Source organism: Mus pahari, chromosome 19 (genome assembly GCF_900095145.1).
Source record: "Mus pahari chromosome 19, PAHARI_EIJ_v1.1, whole genome shotgun sequence".
Taxonomy (NCBI): domain Eukaryota; kingdom Metazoa; phylum Chordata; class Mammalia; order Rodentia; family Muridae; genus Mus; species Mus pahari.
The window spans coordinates 61,450,147-61,463,268 of NC_034608.1; the positions used below are offsets into that span (position 1 = coordinate 61,450,147).

The 13,122-nt window shown below is 43.9% G+C and overlaps 1 protein-coding gene across 6 annotated transcripts in view; it reads right to left on the bottom strand.

The window, feature by feature from the left end:
- Nucleotides 1-4,130: 4,130 nt before the first annotated feature.
- Nucleotides 4,131-13,122, bottom strand: part of F11 (coagulation factor XI) — a 24,575-nt gene continuing 15,583 nt past the window's right edge. For 2 of the 6 annotated variants that reach the window (XM_029531685.1, XM_029531688.1), the window contains 7 exons: nucleotides 12,337-12,496; nucleotides 10,571-10,746; nucleotides 9,563-9,658; nucleotides 8,520-8,659; nucleotides 7,783-7,904; nucleotides 6,027-6,097; nucleotides 4,131-5,659 (listed from right to left, as the gene is read on the bottom strand). In XM_029531685.1, the coding sequence (XP_029387545.1) occupies nucleotides 5,580-5,659; nucleotides 6,027-6,097; nucleotides 7,783-7,904; nucleotides 8,520-8,659; nucleotides 9,563-9,658; nucleotides 10,571-10,746; nucleotides 12,337-12,496 (845 nt within the window). In that variant the 3' untranslated portion in view covers nucleotides 4,131-5,579. Of the gene's footprint in view, nucleotides 5,660-6,004; nucleotides 7,905-8,519; nucleotides 8,660-9,562; nucleotides 9,659-10,570; nucleotides 10,747-12,336; nucleotides 12,497-13,122 lie in introns of those variants that run through there. The other 4 variants (XM_029531686.1, XR_003842518.1, XM_021219797.2 and 1 more) reach the window with 4 other exon arrangements.

Sequence of the window (13,122 nt, forward strand, 5' to 3'; positions counted from 1 at the left end):
ACACACACACACACACACACACACACAGTGTGGGAGAGCTGACATGAGAAAGGTAAAGAACATTGTTTGGGGAGAAAATATCAACAGGGACTGAGAAAAGTTAATGCCTGGGTTTGTGAAAATATCAAAGCCTGTGAGTTCATAAGCAAAATAAGACAGTTGTGCTGCTGATAATTCCAAGGTCAATGCTCTAGAAGATTCTAGACTGGGCCTGCTTCCTCATAGACAGCCTTTTCTCTCTTACACCCTTATAACCAGGAAGGACTTGTTGCAAAGGAAGTAGCTAGCTTGAATTATCTTTTGTCAGCATCTTCTGAAATCTCTGTTCCCTACCACCATCACCTTGAGGGGAAGTAGGCAACTTAAAAAATTCAGAGGGAGCTCTGTACCTCATTTTTAATTGGGTTATTTGATTTTCTGGAGTCTAACTTATTCAGTTTTTTTGTATGTTTTGGATATTAGCCCTCTCTTGGATGTAGGTTTAGTCAAGATCTTTCCCCAATCTATAGGTTGCTGTTTTGTCTTATTGAGAGTGTCCTTTGCCTTACAGAAGCTTTTCAGTTTCATGAGGTCCCATTTAACCCAATTAAAATTGAATGGGATACAGAGCTAAACAGAGGATTCCCAACTGAGGAATCTTGAATGTCCAAGAAGCACTTAAAGAAATGTTAAACATCCGTAGTCATCAGGGAAATGCAAATCAAATCAACCCTGAGAATCCACCTCACACCAGTCAGAATGGTTAAGATAAAAAAACTCAGGGGACAGCAGATGCTGGTGAGGATGTGAAGAAAGAGGAACACTCCTCCATTGCTGGTGGGATTGCAAGCTTGTACAACCACTCTGGAAATTAGTCTGATGGTTCCTCTGAAAATCGGACATAGTACTACCTGAAGACCCAGCTATAGCACTCCTGGGCATATACCTAAAAGATGCTCCACCATATCACAAGGACACGTGCTCTACTATGTTTATAGCAGCCTTATTTGTTAATAGTCAGAAGCTGGAAACAGCCCACATGTCCCTCAACGGAAGAATGGATACAGAAAATGTGGTCCATTTACGCAATGGAGTACTATTTTAAAAATGAGGACAGCATGAATTTTGCAGGTAAATGGATGGTACTAGAAAATATCACCCTGAGTGAGGTAACTCAGACCCAAAAGAATATGTATGATATGTACTCACCGATATTAGCCAAAAAGTACTGAATAACCATGATACAACTCACAGAACATATGAAACTTGACAAGAAGGAAGATCCAAGTGTGGATGCTTCAATCCCTCTTAGAAGAGGGTACAAAATAATCATGAGAGGCAGAGGCTGAGGGAGGGAGGGACCTGGGTGAGAGGGGGGAGGGGGAGGGGAAAGAGGGAGCAGGTATGGGGGTAGAAAGGAGGGAAGCCCAAAGGGCCAGGAGAATTAATGGAAATATGAAGCAGTGGGGGATGGGGGGGTAGGAGAAACCTCTAGAACGTCCCAGACACCAGGGATATAAGAGGCTCCCAGGACTCAGTGGGGATGACCTTAGCTGAAATGCCCAACAGTAGGGAGATGGAACCTAAAGGGACCACCTCCAGTAGATAATGTGCCCCCCCCCCCATTTGAAGCGTGAGGCCACCCTCCCATCTTCAAAATTCTTGACCCAGAACTGTTCTGGTCTAACAGAAATTCAGGGACAAAAATGGAGCAGAGACGGAAGGAAAGACCATCTGGAGACTGGCCCAACTTGGGATCCATCCCATGTGCAGGCATCAAACCCCGACACTATTGCTGATGCCATGTTGTGCTTGCAGACAGGAGCCTAGCATGGCTGTCCTCTCAGAGAGGCTCTATCAGCAGCTGACTGAGACAGATGCAGATAGACCCAAGCATTGGGTGGAGGTTGGGGACCCCTACAGAAGAGTTAGAGGAAGGACTGAAGGAACTGAACAGGAGAATGACCCCATAGAAAAAACAACAGTATCAACTAACCTGGACCCCTCAGAGCTCTCAGAGGCCAAGCCACCAGCCAGGGCTGGTCCATGGCCCCTGCTACAGATGTAGCAAAGGGCTGCCTTCTCTGGCTCAGAGGGAAAGGATGCACTTAATCCCATAGAAACTTGATGCCCCGGGGAAAGGGGAAGCTATTGGAGTGAGGTGGGAGTGGGTGGGGGAGCACCCTCTCAGAAGCAAGGGGAGGGGGAGAAGAACTCCAGGAGAGGGGATTGGGGGGGGGGGAGCATTTGGAATGTAAATAAATAATTAAAAATACAAAAAGAATTTCAGAGGGAGAACTATTGATTTTTTTTGGAATGTGATTAGTGATGAGAGGGGGCCAGGAGCCAGCTAACTCAGGACCTTAAGAGCCCGGAGGGTAATGAGTATGAATTTAAACAAAAATCAAAGATCTAGAAGGATTTTCATCCTGAAGTACATAGTCGGACTTTGTGTTGAAAGCTCGGATTACATTTTTTAAAATTGTAAAAAAAAAAGAAGAAGAAGAAGAAGAAGAAGAAGAAGAAGAAGAAGAAGAAGAAGAAGAAGAAGAAGAAGAAGAAGAAGAAGAAGAAAGTGACAGTAGTGTCACATGCTAAGAGAGGACGACGATGACAATGACGGCGACGACGACAATGGCAATGATTTGATGTTGATCTGTATCACTGAAGATGAATACTTGCTATTTAGTATGCCTTTTCCTTGTAGCATGGCATAATGGCCCCATTAACATCTTGAAGTAGATATAACTTTGGCAAAAAAGGAGACTCAGACTAGGAAGTAAAGCCAGCTGGATTCCAATGACACCTGCTGGTCTCACATCTGGACAGATGGACCGTTCTCCCTAGTCAGCAACGGAAGAGCTGCATCTATCCGAAGGGGTGTGTTAGAAAGACCTTGTATCTGGGTGGATCACCGCCTTCCCTCTCTGCTTGTTCGCTCAGCAGGCTATTTGAGCCTGCTTGCCCCTCACAGGCAGGGCGCCACTGCATGCCACTCTAAACAGGCCTGGGAGCCAGACACACAGATGTTTGCTGGGTCTCGGCAGGGGCCTCCGCACAGCTGGATCTCCCACACTGAGGGCAGGATCTGAGGAAGGGCTGATTTATGGCTTTGTTATAGGGTGCTCCAGCTGAGACTGGTACCTTAGGGCTCCCTGCATAAGAGCGTGTTAAATGAGACCGAGCAGGGAGTGGGTTTCCAGCTGTTTCTCTGCTTCTCTGGAGGGTGGACAGAGAGCTTCTGTACGCAGAGTCACTCCGCCCTCTGCTGGGTTTCTCATGGAAGCGCCGAGAATTTCACACTTCTCTAGTGTCTCCTGAGTCTACCCCTAAACCTTTCCTGGTTATCGCTATCCCCGTTTGCTTTATCCAACACCCAACTAGATGACTCATTTAGGAACACGGTCCATGAGTCAGAGCTTTCTTCCCCTGCCCCAGGCAGTATCTCTTTCATGTGAGATGAACAACTTCATTCTGATGGCGGGCCAGCAGTTCTAAGTGGCTTTCGTGTCATTATCACAAAATACCCAAATCTTCAACCTCAAAAAAACTGGTTCCTATGAGCTCCCTGGTTGGGGTGTGACTATGTCAGGTTGGGCAAGGAAGATCTGGGGAAACACAGCTGGTAGGAAACCTCTAAAGAGGGATCTGACCCTTGGCGTGTTGGGGTGACTGAACCTGTCACTGCCTATGAATATGTATGTACTGTATGTGTATGTATGTTTGTATTGCTCTGTGTATGTGCTCTGTGTATCTATGTGTATGTGTGTGTACTGTGTATGTGTGCATATATGTTTGTATTGCGGTATGTGTATGTATGCAAATGCTGTGTGTGTACATGCTCTGTATTATGTATGTGTGCATGTGCTATGTGTGTATGTATGCATGTGTATATACATATATACAAATGTGTGCATGTGCTATGTGTGTATGTATGCATGTGTATATACATATATATGAATGTGTGCATGTGCTATGTGTGTATGCATGCGTGTATACATATACATGTGTGTGCATGTGCTGTGTGTATGTATGTATGTATATATATGTTTTGGCGTGTGCCAGTCAGATTTGTGTTACTCTACAAAGTTATACAAGAGACAGACATCTTAATAAGTAGAGAGCTTTATTTTTCTCTCTGTTTGCCACATTCTAAGACTGAGTGCCTACACATGCTAACTAGATAGAGATAATGGATGACCAGGGTTTCATGGTTGGAGTGTGTGGGCTAGAAGCAAACCCTCGAGCTAAGAAGTGGAAAACCATAGAGACTGGAGTTCCACTATTGCCTTGAGGGGCATGCCTCCATAGACCTCCCACTAGATCTGACTTCTCAAAAGACCCCAGAGCCACTTCATCCAGCCACACTGGAGGCCAAACCTGTAACGGCCGCCCTTGGCAGGGTATTCAGCCAACCAACAACCAAATGTACTTCCTTCATCTGAAGTCCTTAGTCAGACTGTTTCCAAAATGGTACAGCATCATTTGAGCGTTCTTTATAAGTAATCACAGTGTAGATTCTGCCACTTGGATATAGAAGATGCTGTGGTGAAGAGAGATTTGAAGAGGACAGCAGGCAAGATGGTGCAGAGCCTCCGTAGGAGGAAGATGGCAAATGGCAGTATTTTTGAGGGCACTCCTACTGTGTTCTAGGGGCATCTGGGGAGGACAGCTCGGTGGTACTTAGTAAAGAAAAGTGGAAGCCAGAGTTGGGGATTCAGGAAAGTACGACATAAAAAAGCTGCTCACTAGGGAGTAGATATTTACAATTATATTGCTAAGGGGGTAGATATTTACAACAATTGCATTATATTTGGAAAATCAAGTACCTTGGAATTGAAGCAGTTTGATTTAATAGCCCCTGATATTGCATTCACAGAGAATTTGTTTCAACCTGCAGATTGTAGTCTGTCCTCCTGCTTGGATTTTTGGTGGCAATGGAGAAGTATAAAGGCGCCATCTAGTGGCCAAATAACGAAGTATTTACAAACTGAATGGCCTCTGCTTGGTGGCCTCTCATGGTGGCAGGATGCTCTGGAAACTTCAGGAGGTGGGAAACACCTGGAGGAAGTAGTTCACAATCTTCCTGTCCTGCCATCTGGTTCCAGGCCACCAGCCCCCAGTGTTGGGGGTCAAGTTACAGGAGTCTGGACTTAGAAGCCTTCTCTGAAGTTCTTCCGTTGAGCAGTGAGTCTCAGGGACCAAAGAAACAGCTAATGCATTAGTTTCAAACAATAACATTCTACAGGCCAAGGCAGAAAAATACTTGGGTGGAATCCATTGTTGTTGTGTAACAGACAGGGCAAGCTCGTCTATGGGAATCAGAGCTCCAGGAGAGAGAAGATCAAGTGAAATGTAATAAATAGGTTTTAAAAGGTACGAGTTGCTCATTGGTTGTGGAGTTGTGACCACACTTGATGTCACACTGGATGCTGTGTGATTCTGTCTTACTCTAGAAGCATTCTGGCTCCAGCCTGCTCGTGCCCTTTCAGTCACCTCCATCTCCAGCTTTTGCTTGTTTGCTGTCTTGGCTATGTCTTCCTCGGGGCCATTTCCTTTCCACCCCCGCTCTCTTAGCTTCTGCCAACTCTTCTTCGTTGTCATTTCTTAGGACCCTTTGCGTCATGGTCATCTCTGTTTGAAAGTATAGATTTTGTGCAGCTCTTCTCTTTGGTTTGTACTAAATCAACAACAACAAAAAAAAAAACCCTTCACGACACGGGGCATGATTTATTGGCTGGCATTTAAGTTCCCAAAGCTCAACAAGACACTCTGACATAATCATGCCCAATAAATACTTTTCATTTGGACAACTTGGATAGTTATCAACGCCCACTGAAAAGTACGTGGGAATAGTCCAAATACTACATTATTGCCCCATGTGAGGACAAAAGTCAGGTACTCAGAATTCAGAGAGCTGTTTGAGGAGACTGAAGCCTCTACTGAAACCATGTTTGCTCCCAAATTATCTCTCCCTATAGTATGAACACTTTCAACACTCATTTCCATCCAGTACATCCATTATTCAACTCTTTTTGTAAACTCACGCTCACTGGCAGATCTTGGTAGGTTTTGGCTTGTCTTCCGTATCTCCATCCACCTGTACTTTCCCCCAACACTGCAAAAAGAGTGCAGGCTATGCTAAGATACTTTCCGAAGCAAGCAAATCAGTACAATGTGTCTTCAAGGGACCAGTTCCTGGAAAATTGCTCCTCCTATACCCCGCCCATATGGAAATTAGGAAGTCTGCACTTAATACCTGCAGTGGTGCTTGTCCAAACCAGTTTGAGAAAATGCAGCGAGAAGACTGAAAAGGCCACTGGAGAGCTCAGTCGGTAATGATGCTTGCTAGGCAAAGTCAGTAATGATGCTTGCTAGGCAAACCTGAGGACTCATGTTTTGATTCCCAGCATCTGTAGGAAATCTGGACAGCTGGCTTGTGACGTGGCTAAGAAGGTACAGACATTTGTCACCAAATCTGAACACCTAATGTCCATCCCTGGACCTTACATGATAGAAGGTGAGCAGTGACTCCTGAAGATTGTCCACTGCCCTGCACATACACTATGACTTGCACATGTGCACGTGCACACCCAAAGAGAGAGGGGGAGGGAGAGAAGGAGGAAGGAGTGAGAGATTAATTGGTTGATTGATTGATTGATTGATTTAAGTTAAGCACCATGGCATGTCTTCTTAATTCCAGTTTGGGGAGATAGAGACAGAACGGTCCCTGGACTTGCTAGATAGCTAGCTTAGCCTAAGTCTCCAATCCCAGTAAGACACTGTCTTTGAAAAGCTAGGGTAGATGGCACATGAGAAACAATGCAAGGTTGATCGCCCCCACCAGGTACCTGTGCATACCTAAATTCGAATGTGCAAAGACACACACACACACACACACACACACACACACACACTTTCACACTTTCACACTTTCACAAAACCAAACAGACTTCTCAAAACCCATCACTGAACTGGCACAGTCTTCCTTTACACAGTAGGGGATTCATAGAGACAGAGAAGAAAAGATTCTTGCAGATAGACACTTTGAGCTCCTGTCTGCATTTCTTCTGGCTTTGATTTTGCACTTAACAACTCTTTGTATGGTTTCCTCTGCCATTCTACCTAATCTCTTGGTGCCAGCTAGGCCTGTCTCCGGCCAGTGGTGCCATCTGGGAAGGAGAGGGAGTTTAGGGAGTAGGATGTCTCTGGAAGAAGTAAATGATTGACAGTATATTCTTAGTGGACCATTCCTGTCCTCAGTACTTTTCTGTTTCCATTTGCTTCCTGCCTACCGTGAGCTTCTCCACAGGCTCCTATGGCCATATTTCTCTGCCTCTCCTCAGGCTAAAGCAATGGGGCCAGCCAACCAGAGCACAGGCTGAAACCTCAGGAAAGGTGTGCAAAAGAAGATTTTTCCTTTGGTGAGCTGCTTTAGGTATTTGTCACAGAGACTAAAAAGGCAGACAGCGCCCTTACTTGATACTTTCCTTGTATATCTGCTATGTTTTTTATTTTTAAAAATCTCCTTGCTGTATTTGTTTCCTTGAGTCAGCTGGATGCAGAAAACCACCTGTGGTTCTCCCAGATCAGGAATTCTGAAAATAATAGTTTTCTTTCTGGGTGTTCTTACATACATCAAGGCCCTTCCGCTAGTTACAGTGGAAGATTCAGCATCCCTCTGTCTTCATCGGAGATGTCAAGCTCGCTTCTATGGACTAATCTTCCAGGGCCACGAAGTGATTGATACCCATTGAACTCTTTCAGACTGTTTGAGTTTTCTCCAAAATCCAGTCCACGTACTTGGCCACGTTGGTGTAGATCCCTGGTCTCTCCTTCTGACCACAACCTTCACCCCAGCTTGTGATGCCCACCAAATGCCAGACCCCATTGTATTTGCAAGACAGGGGCCCTCCAGAATCTCCCTGTCAAAGGGGGAGAAAAAAAAAAGACAGATGCCAGGATCAGAGTTAAGTAAGTGTTGCTCACAGCAATTTTACCTAATATTCTCGCCCTCTCATAAGCATCTAAACATCCAATTGCTTTCCTTTATCCAGCTTCCCTACTGTAGAGTTTAGTTTACCTAACATAAACCCACCAAGTGGTCTGCTTTTGTGATGGCTAATCTGAGTTGTCAATCTCACACACCTGGGAAGAGGGAACTCAACCGAGGAACCTCCAGCAGCAGCCTGGACTGTGGGCAGGCCTGTGGGGGAACTTTCTCCAGGGCTAATTGTTAAATACATTGTTACAAAAGAAAAGTAACAAACACGAGACTAAGCAGAAGCCAGGAAGTAGCACTCCTCCAAGGTCTCTACTGCAGTTCCTGCCTCTAGGTCCCTACCTTGATTTTCTGCTATGGTGGGCTGTGTGACTTGTAAGCTAAATAAACCCTTTCCTTCCCTGAGTTGTGTTTGGTCAGTGTTTTATCACAGCAACAGGAAGCACACTCAGACACTGTTCAATGGTAGAGTGGTTTGTACAAATGCATTAAGCTCTCACTTCAATCTGACATAACCGATTGCTCGAGACCATCTTACCTTGCATGTATCCTTCCCTCCTTCTTTGTAGCCAGCACAGATCATCTTGTTGGTTATTTTATGTCTTCTGTATCTTATCTGACATTCTTCATTTGACACCAATGGTACCTTGGCTTTCTGGAGAGTACTTTGTACTTCACCTGAAAAGGGTCATATTAGTGTTTTAGAGGAATAAAAAATTTTTTTTTTTTTTTGGTTTTTTGAGACTGGGTTTCTCTGTATAGCCCTGGCTGTCCTGGAACTCACTTTGTAGACCAGGCTGGCCTCGAACTCAGAAATCCGCCTGCCTCTACCTCCCAAGTGCTGGGATTAAAGGCATGCACCACCACACCCAGCTTAGAGGAATAATTATTATAGATGTATATATAATTATATTTAAAAGCCAAAATTGTACATACAAATCCTGGAGGGGGATTACTAAGCTTGATTCATAAATCATTTTTTATGAGTATGGAGTATAAAGAAAACATTGTTTCTACTATTGTGTATATAATTTCATTAATGTTATTAAGTTCAAAATTAACTGACACTAAGTAGAATTTCTTTTCAGACAAAATAATTAGAAACTAGGCTAGAACTTTTGTTTGTTTGTTTGTTTGGTTGGTTTTGGTTTTGGTTTTGTTTTGTTTTGTTTTTCGAGACAGGGTTTCTCTGTATAGTCCTGGCTGTCCTGGAACTCACTTTGTAGACCAGGCTGGCCTCGAACTCAGAAATCCACCTGCCTCTGCCTCCCAAGTGCTGGGATTAAAGGCGTGCGCCACCATGCCTAGCCAGGCTAGGCCACCATGCCCAGCCAGGCTAGAACTTTTACATAAAGTGTTAGGTCCCATACTAAAAGTCTCCAGTTACAATGGTCTTTAGAGGGGTTTAAATATTTATTGTTTCTGATCAATGTATTGATCTTTGTCATCAGTCTTCCTGTAGTTGAGTAGTGTGACTTGGCTCACGTTTTGGTCATATGACTAGATAGAAAACAGAGGTAATGGTTATGCTCTGCTCTTTGATTTCAGGATAAAGCAGAGATAGAAGGCATGATATGTTACCTCTTAGTTCTGTGTACCCCCATCCAGTCACCCAACATTCTGTGTGCCCGGCATTTTTGTCTCCTTTGGAAGGCAGGCATATTGGCCGCTGAAAATCTGATTTTGAAAATCACAGTTTAGTCATCAGAAGCCGCTACGGTTTGGATCTGAGGCGTCTCCCCAAAGGCCCATGTTCAAAGACTCCATCACAGCCTGTGACACTGCTTAGAGATAATGGAGAGCATGTGTGTGGGTGGGAGGGGGTGTAGGAAGGAAGTGACATCATTGTAGGTGGACCCTTGAAGAGGTTATCAGGAGCCTAGCCCCTTCGTTTCTGCTTTCCAGCATCCAGGAGGTGAAAATGTGCTCCTCTGCACATTTCTTACCAAGGGCTCCAAAGCAGTGGAGCCCCCCAACTGCAGGCTGAAGCCTCTGACATCATGAGAGCCCATATTACCTTTCTTTCTTACAAGGTGGTTACATCGGGCATTTTGTCACAGTGGCGAAAAGCTGACCGAAGCAGAAAGAAAGCCAATCATTTGTCCCAGAAAGGGTTGTTATTTCACCTGACATTAATCATGCTCTCTTTCTTCATATTATCTTTTTCTCATGTGTTTCATGTCATGTGTTCAGTGGCATATATAAAACATCCCAAGCAGAAGGGACAAGAGAAGGATAAGACATGCCCTCTTTACACCACCTTTCACTTTTAACGAGGTTTAATATTCTGTAGCATTTGCTTAACTGTGTTGTCAAGCCCTTTGTTACTAAAGCAAAATGTCAATCATTATTCTTATTGCTTCTGTATTTTATAAAACGATGTCATTCTGTGCACCTGAAGAAGCCTGAAGGCAAATCTCTCTGTCTGCACTCTCAAAGTGTGATCTAGAATTCTAAGGCAAAACTGTCTGTCTCAACAGAGTGAGGCCATCTTTCCTTCCTTGTCTGGCTGTTGATTGGGCCCCATAGATGAGACTGTGAGTCTCCTAACATGAATGTTTTATCTAAGTCACCTAAAACTCTACATACCTGTGTAATTCATGGCTGATTCCAGTTTTAACAGGGCAATATCATACCCACTTTCTGCCGTCGTATACTGATCATGAATTATCATTTCTTGAACCTTGAAGAAAGCAGTATCTTCATTTATTTCTGATTGATTTATAATGCCACCGTAGACACGCAGATTTTTAGGTGTCTCTATCCTAAGGAACAAACAGAGTGGGGGGGGCGTCTATCAGGCAATTTCCAAATATTTGTGTTTCACAGTTATTTATATTATTTATACTCTGAATCTGTTTCTACCTTTAGGTGGTAAAAAAGTGATTTTACTCTCAAAAATTTTAGTCACATATTTCCTCTACAGTGAAAGCACTGGATTACTACTTGCACTGAAGAGAAATGAAATTTAAGATAAAATTTGAGGCCTGATTTATGTAACTTATGTCAAATAGTCCAAAGAAAAAGTTGTTTGTAAGCTTAGAAGCCTGAGACTGAGAACATAGTGGATCGGGCCCAGGCATGTCTGGGCAGGCCCGTTGTTAAAACATTCCTGGGGCTGACTAGCCATAAAGATAAAAGAAGAATACAGGAACTTGTCTGGACTATCTTGGCTGGGTCATCAGCCATCTGGCACCTCTTTCTTCCCGTTGCCCTCCTGACATAGTTTGAAGTTATATGTTAACCAAATGTTCCGCTGACCTAGATAAGCGTCTGCCTCAGGTCTCCTGACATCCTGACTTGCACGTACCATTCTGCTAATGTGTAATCGCTTTTGCTGATGTTCAAATGAGCCAATCGTGTGAAACTGCACCAATTCCTCCTAGCCCCTGACCCTCTCCCTATAAAAACCCCTAGCTTTCGAGCCTCGTGGTTGATTCCTCTGTCTCCTGTGTGAGATACATATCAGCCCGGAGCTCCGTCATTAAACTACCTCGTGTTTTTGCATCAAGAAGGTCTCTCGTGTTTCCTTGGGTGGGCCCTTTCCCGAGACTCAAGTGGGGGTCCCCGAAAGGGGGTCCTACAGCACTAATATTGAACACTTTAAATAAATGGTCTTTCCACTCTCCAGCACATCCACAAGCTCAGGAGAGTTGCATATTAGTCTCAACCTTGTCTTGGACAGAATTTAAAGAAAAAAATCACTGGGACTTTCTGTGTTTTTTCATATGTGCTTGCAAAGGGGACTATTGATCTCAGTGTAGCGTTGAATTATGTGCAGAACGCATTCATGTGTGGGGGGAAAAATGAACAAAACGATTAACCTCTAGGCCTGTATCTGGGAGCAACAGAGACACTAAAAGTAGCACAGAAAAGTTTTGCTCAACCGAATTTCCTCAAGATACACACTTCCCCAGCCAAGATGCTCACATTTGGCCAATATTGAAAAGCAATGTAAGTGTGGGGATCTGGTTTGATGGTGTGTGCGGAACTCTATGCATTCAGAGGCAGAGAAAGAGAAACTAGGGTAACCAGGATTCAGAGAGCTGGGAACTGTGAGCTTCACTCTGGCCCTGTGCATGGGCACCAGGCACCAGCAAGAAGTCATTGGAAACAATTTGCGTTTGAATGACAAGGTAGAGGTGAGCAGTCTGCTCTGCTCCTGCCCTTGTTCTACTTAGGCCAAAGGATGAGGACTGGTCTCTTCTACACCATCATCTCTGCCCACACAGAGAGAATTAATTTAGTAAACAAGATCGTTTACATTTTCAAAGTGTTTATTGACTACTACGATAGTCCCAGATTTCACCTATGCTTGATCGTGCCGACCCCAGGAGAACAGCAATATAACTCACTCAGAGAAACAATGAGCCGCTGTCAGTATCCACTGGTTTCCGATGATGGAGCCTCCACACAGGTGTCCCCGGCTGGTGTGCAGGGTCACCTGCCACGGCCACTCACCGTGAACAGACGCAGCTCCTCCCACCACCCTGGGCTTGATTTTGGTTGTGCACACTACAACAGAGAGAGAGTGTGGTTAGCAGATACCTAGACTTTACTGTCCCTGGTCCTTCTGTGACCCTCAGGAATCCCTAGGAAGCCTTTCAACCTATCAGCAGGAAGGTAACATTTAGAAAGTTAACAGACAAGCAGAAACTAGGACACATTACCAGTCACCCAAACGCAAGCCTTCAGTAAAAGTTCTATCTCAATGTCTGTTCCATCAGCTTGAACAGAATGCTGAAAACTTATATGCTCAATTTTGCATTGGGGATGAAGAAATACTTCTTTTAGCAGTGTCCATTGTTAGGTGTCTTTAGAAAGTCAACTTACATAAGAGACCAACAACAGAGTAAATATGAAAAACAACTTAGTTAGATCTTCTCTCTTACATAAAGGTAAGTATTGTAGTCCAATATTGTACAGTGTAACTACTTCTCTATGCATGAGAAGGCAGGCAAGTTTATTACACTCCATATTTTCTCCTCTATCAATATATATATATATATATATATATATATATATATACACACATATATATATATATATATATATATATACATACACACCACACACACACACATATACATACATACATACACACACACACAGACACACACACATATATATACATACACACA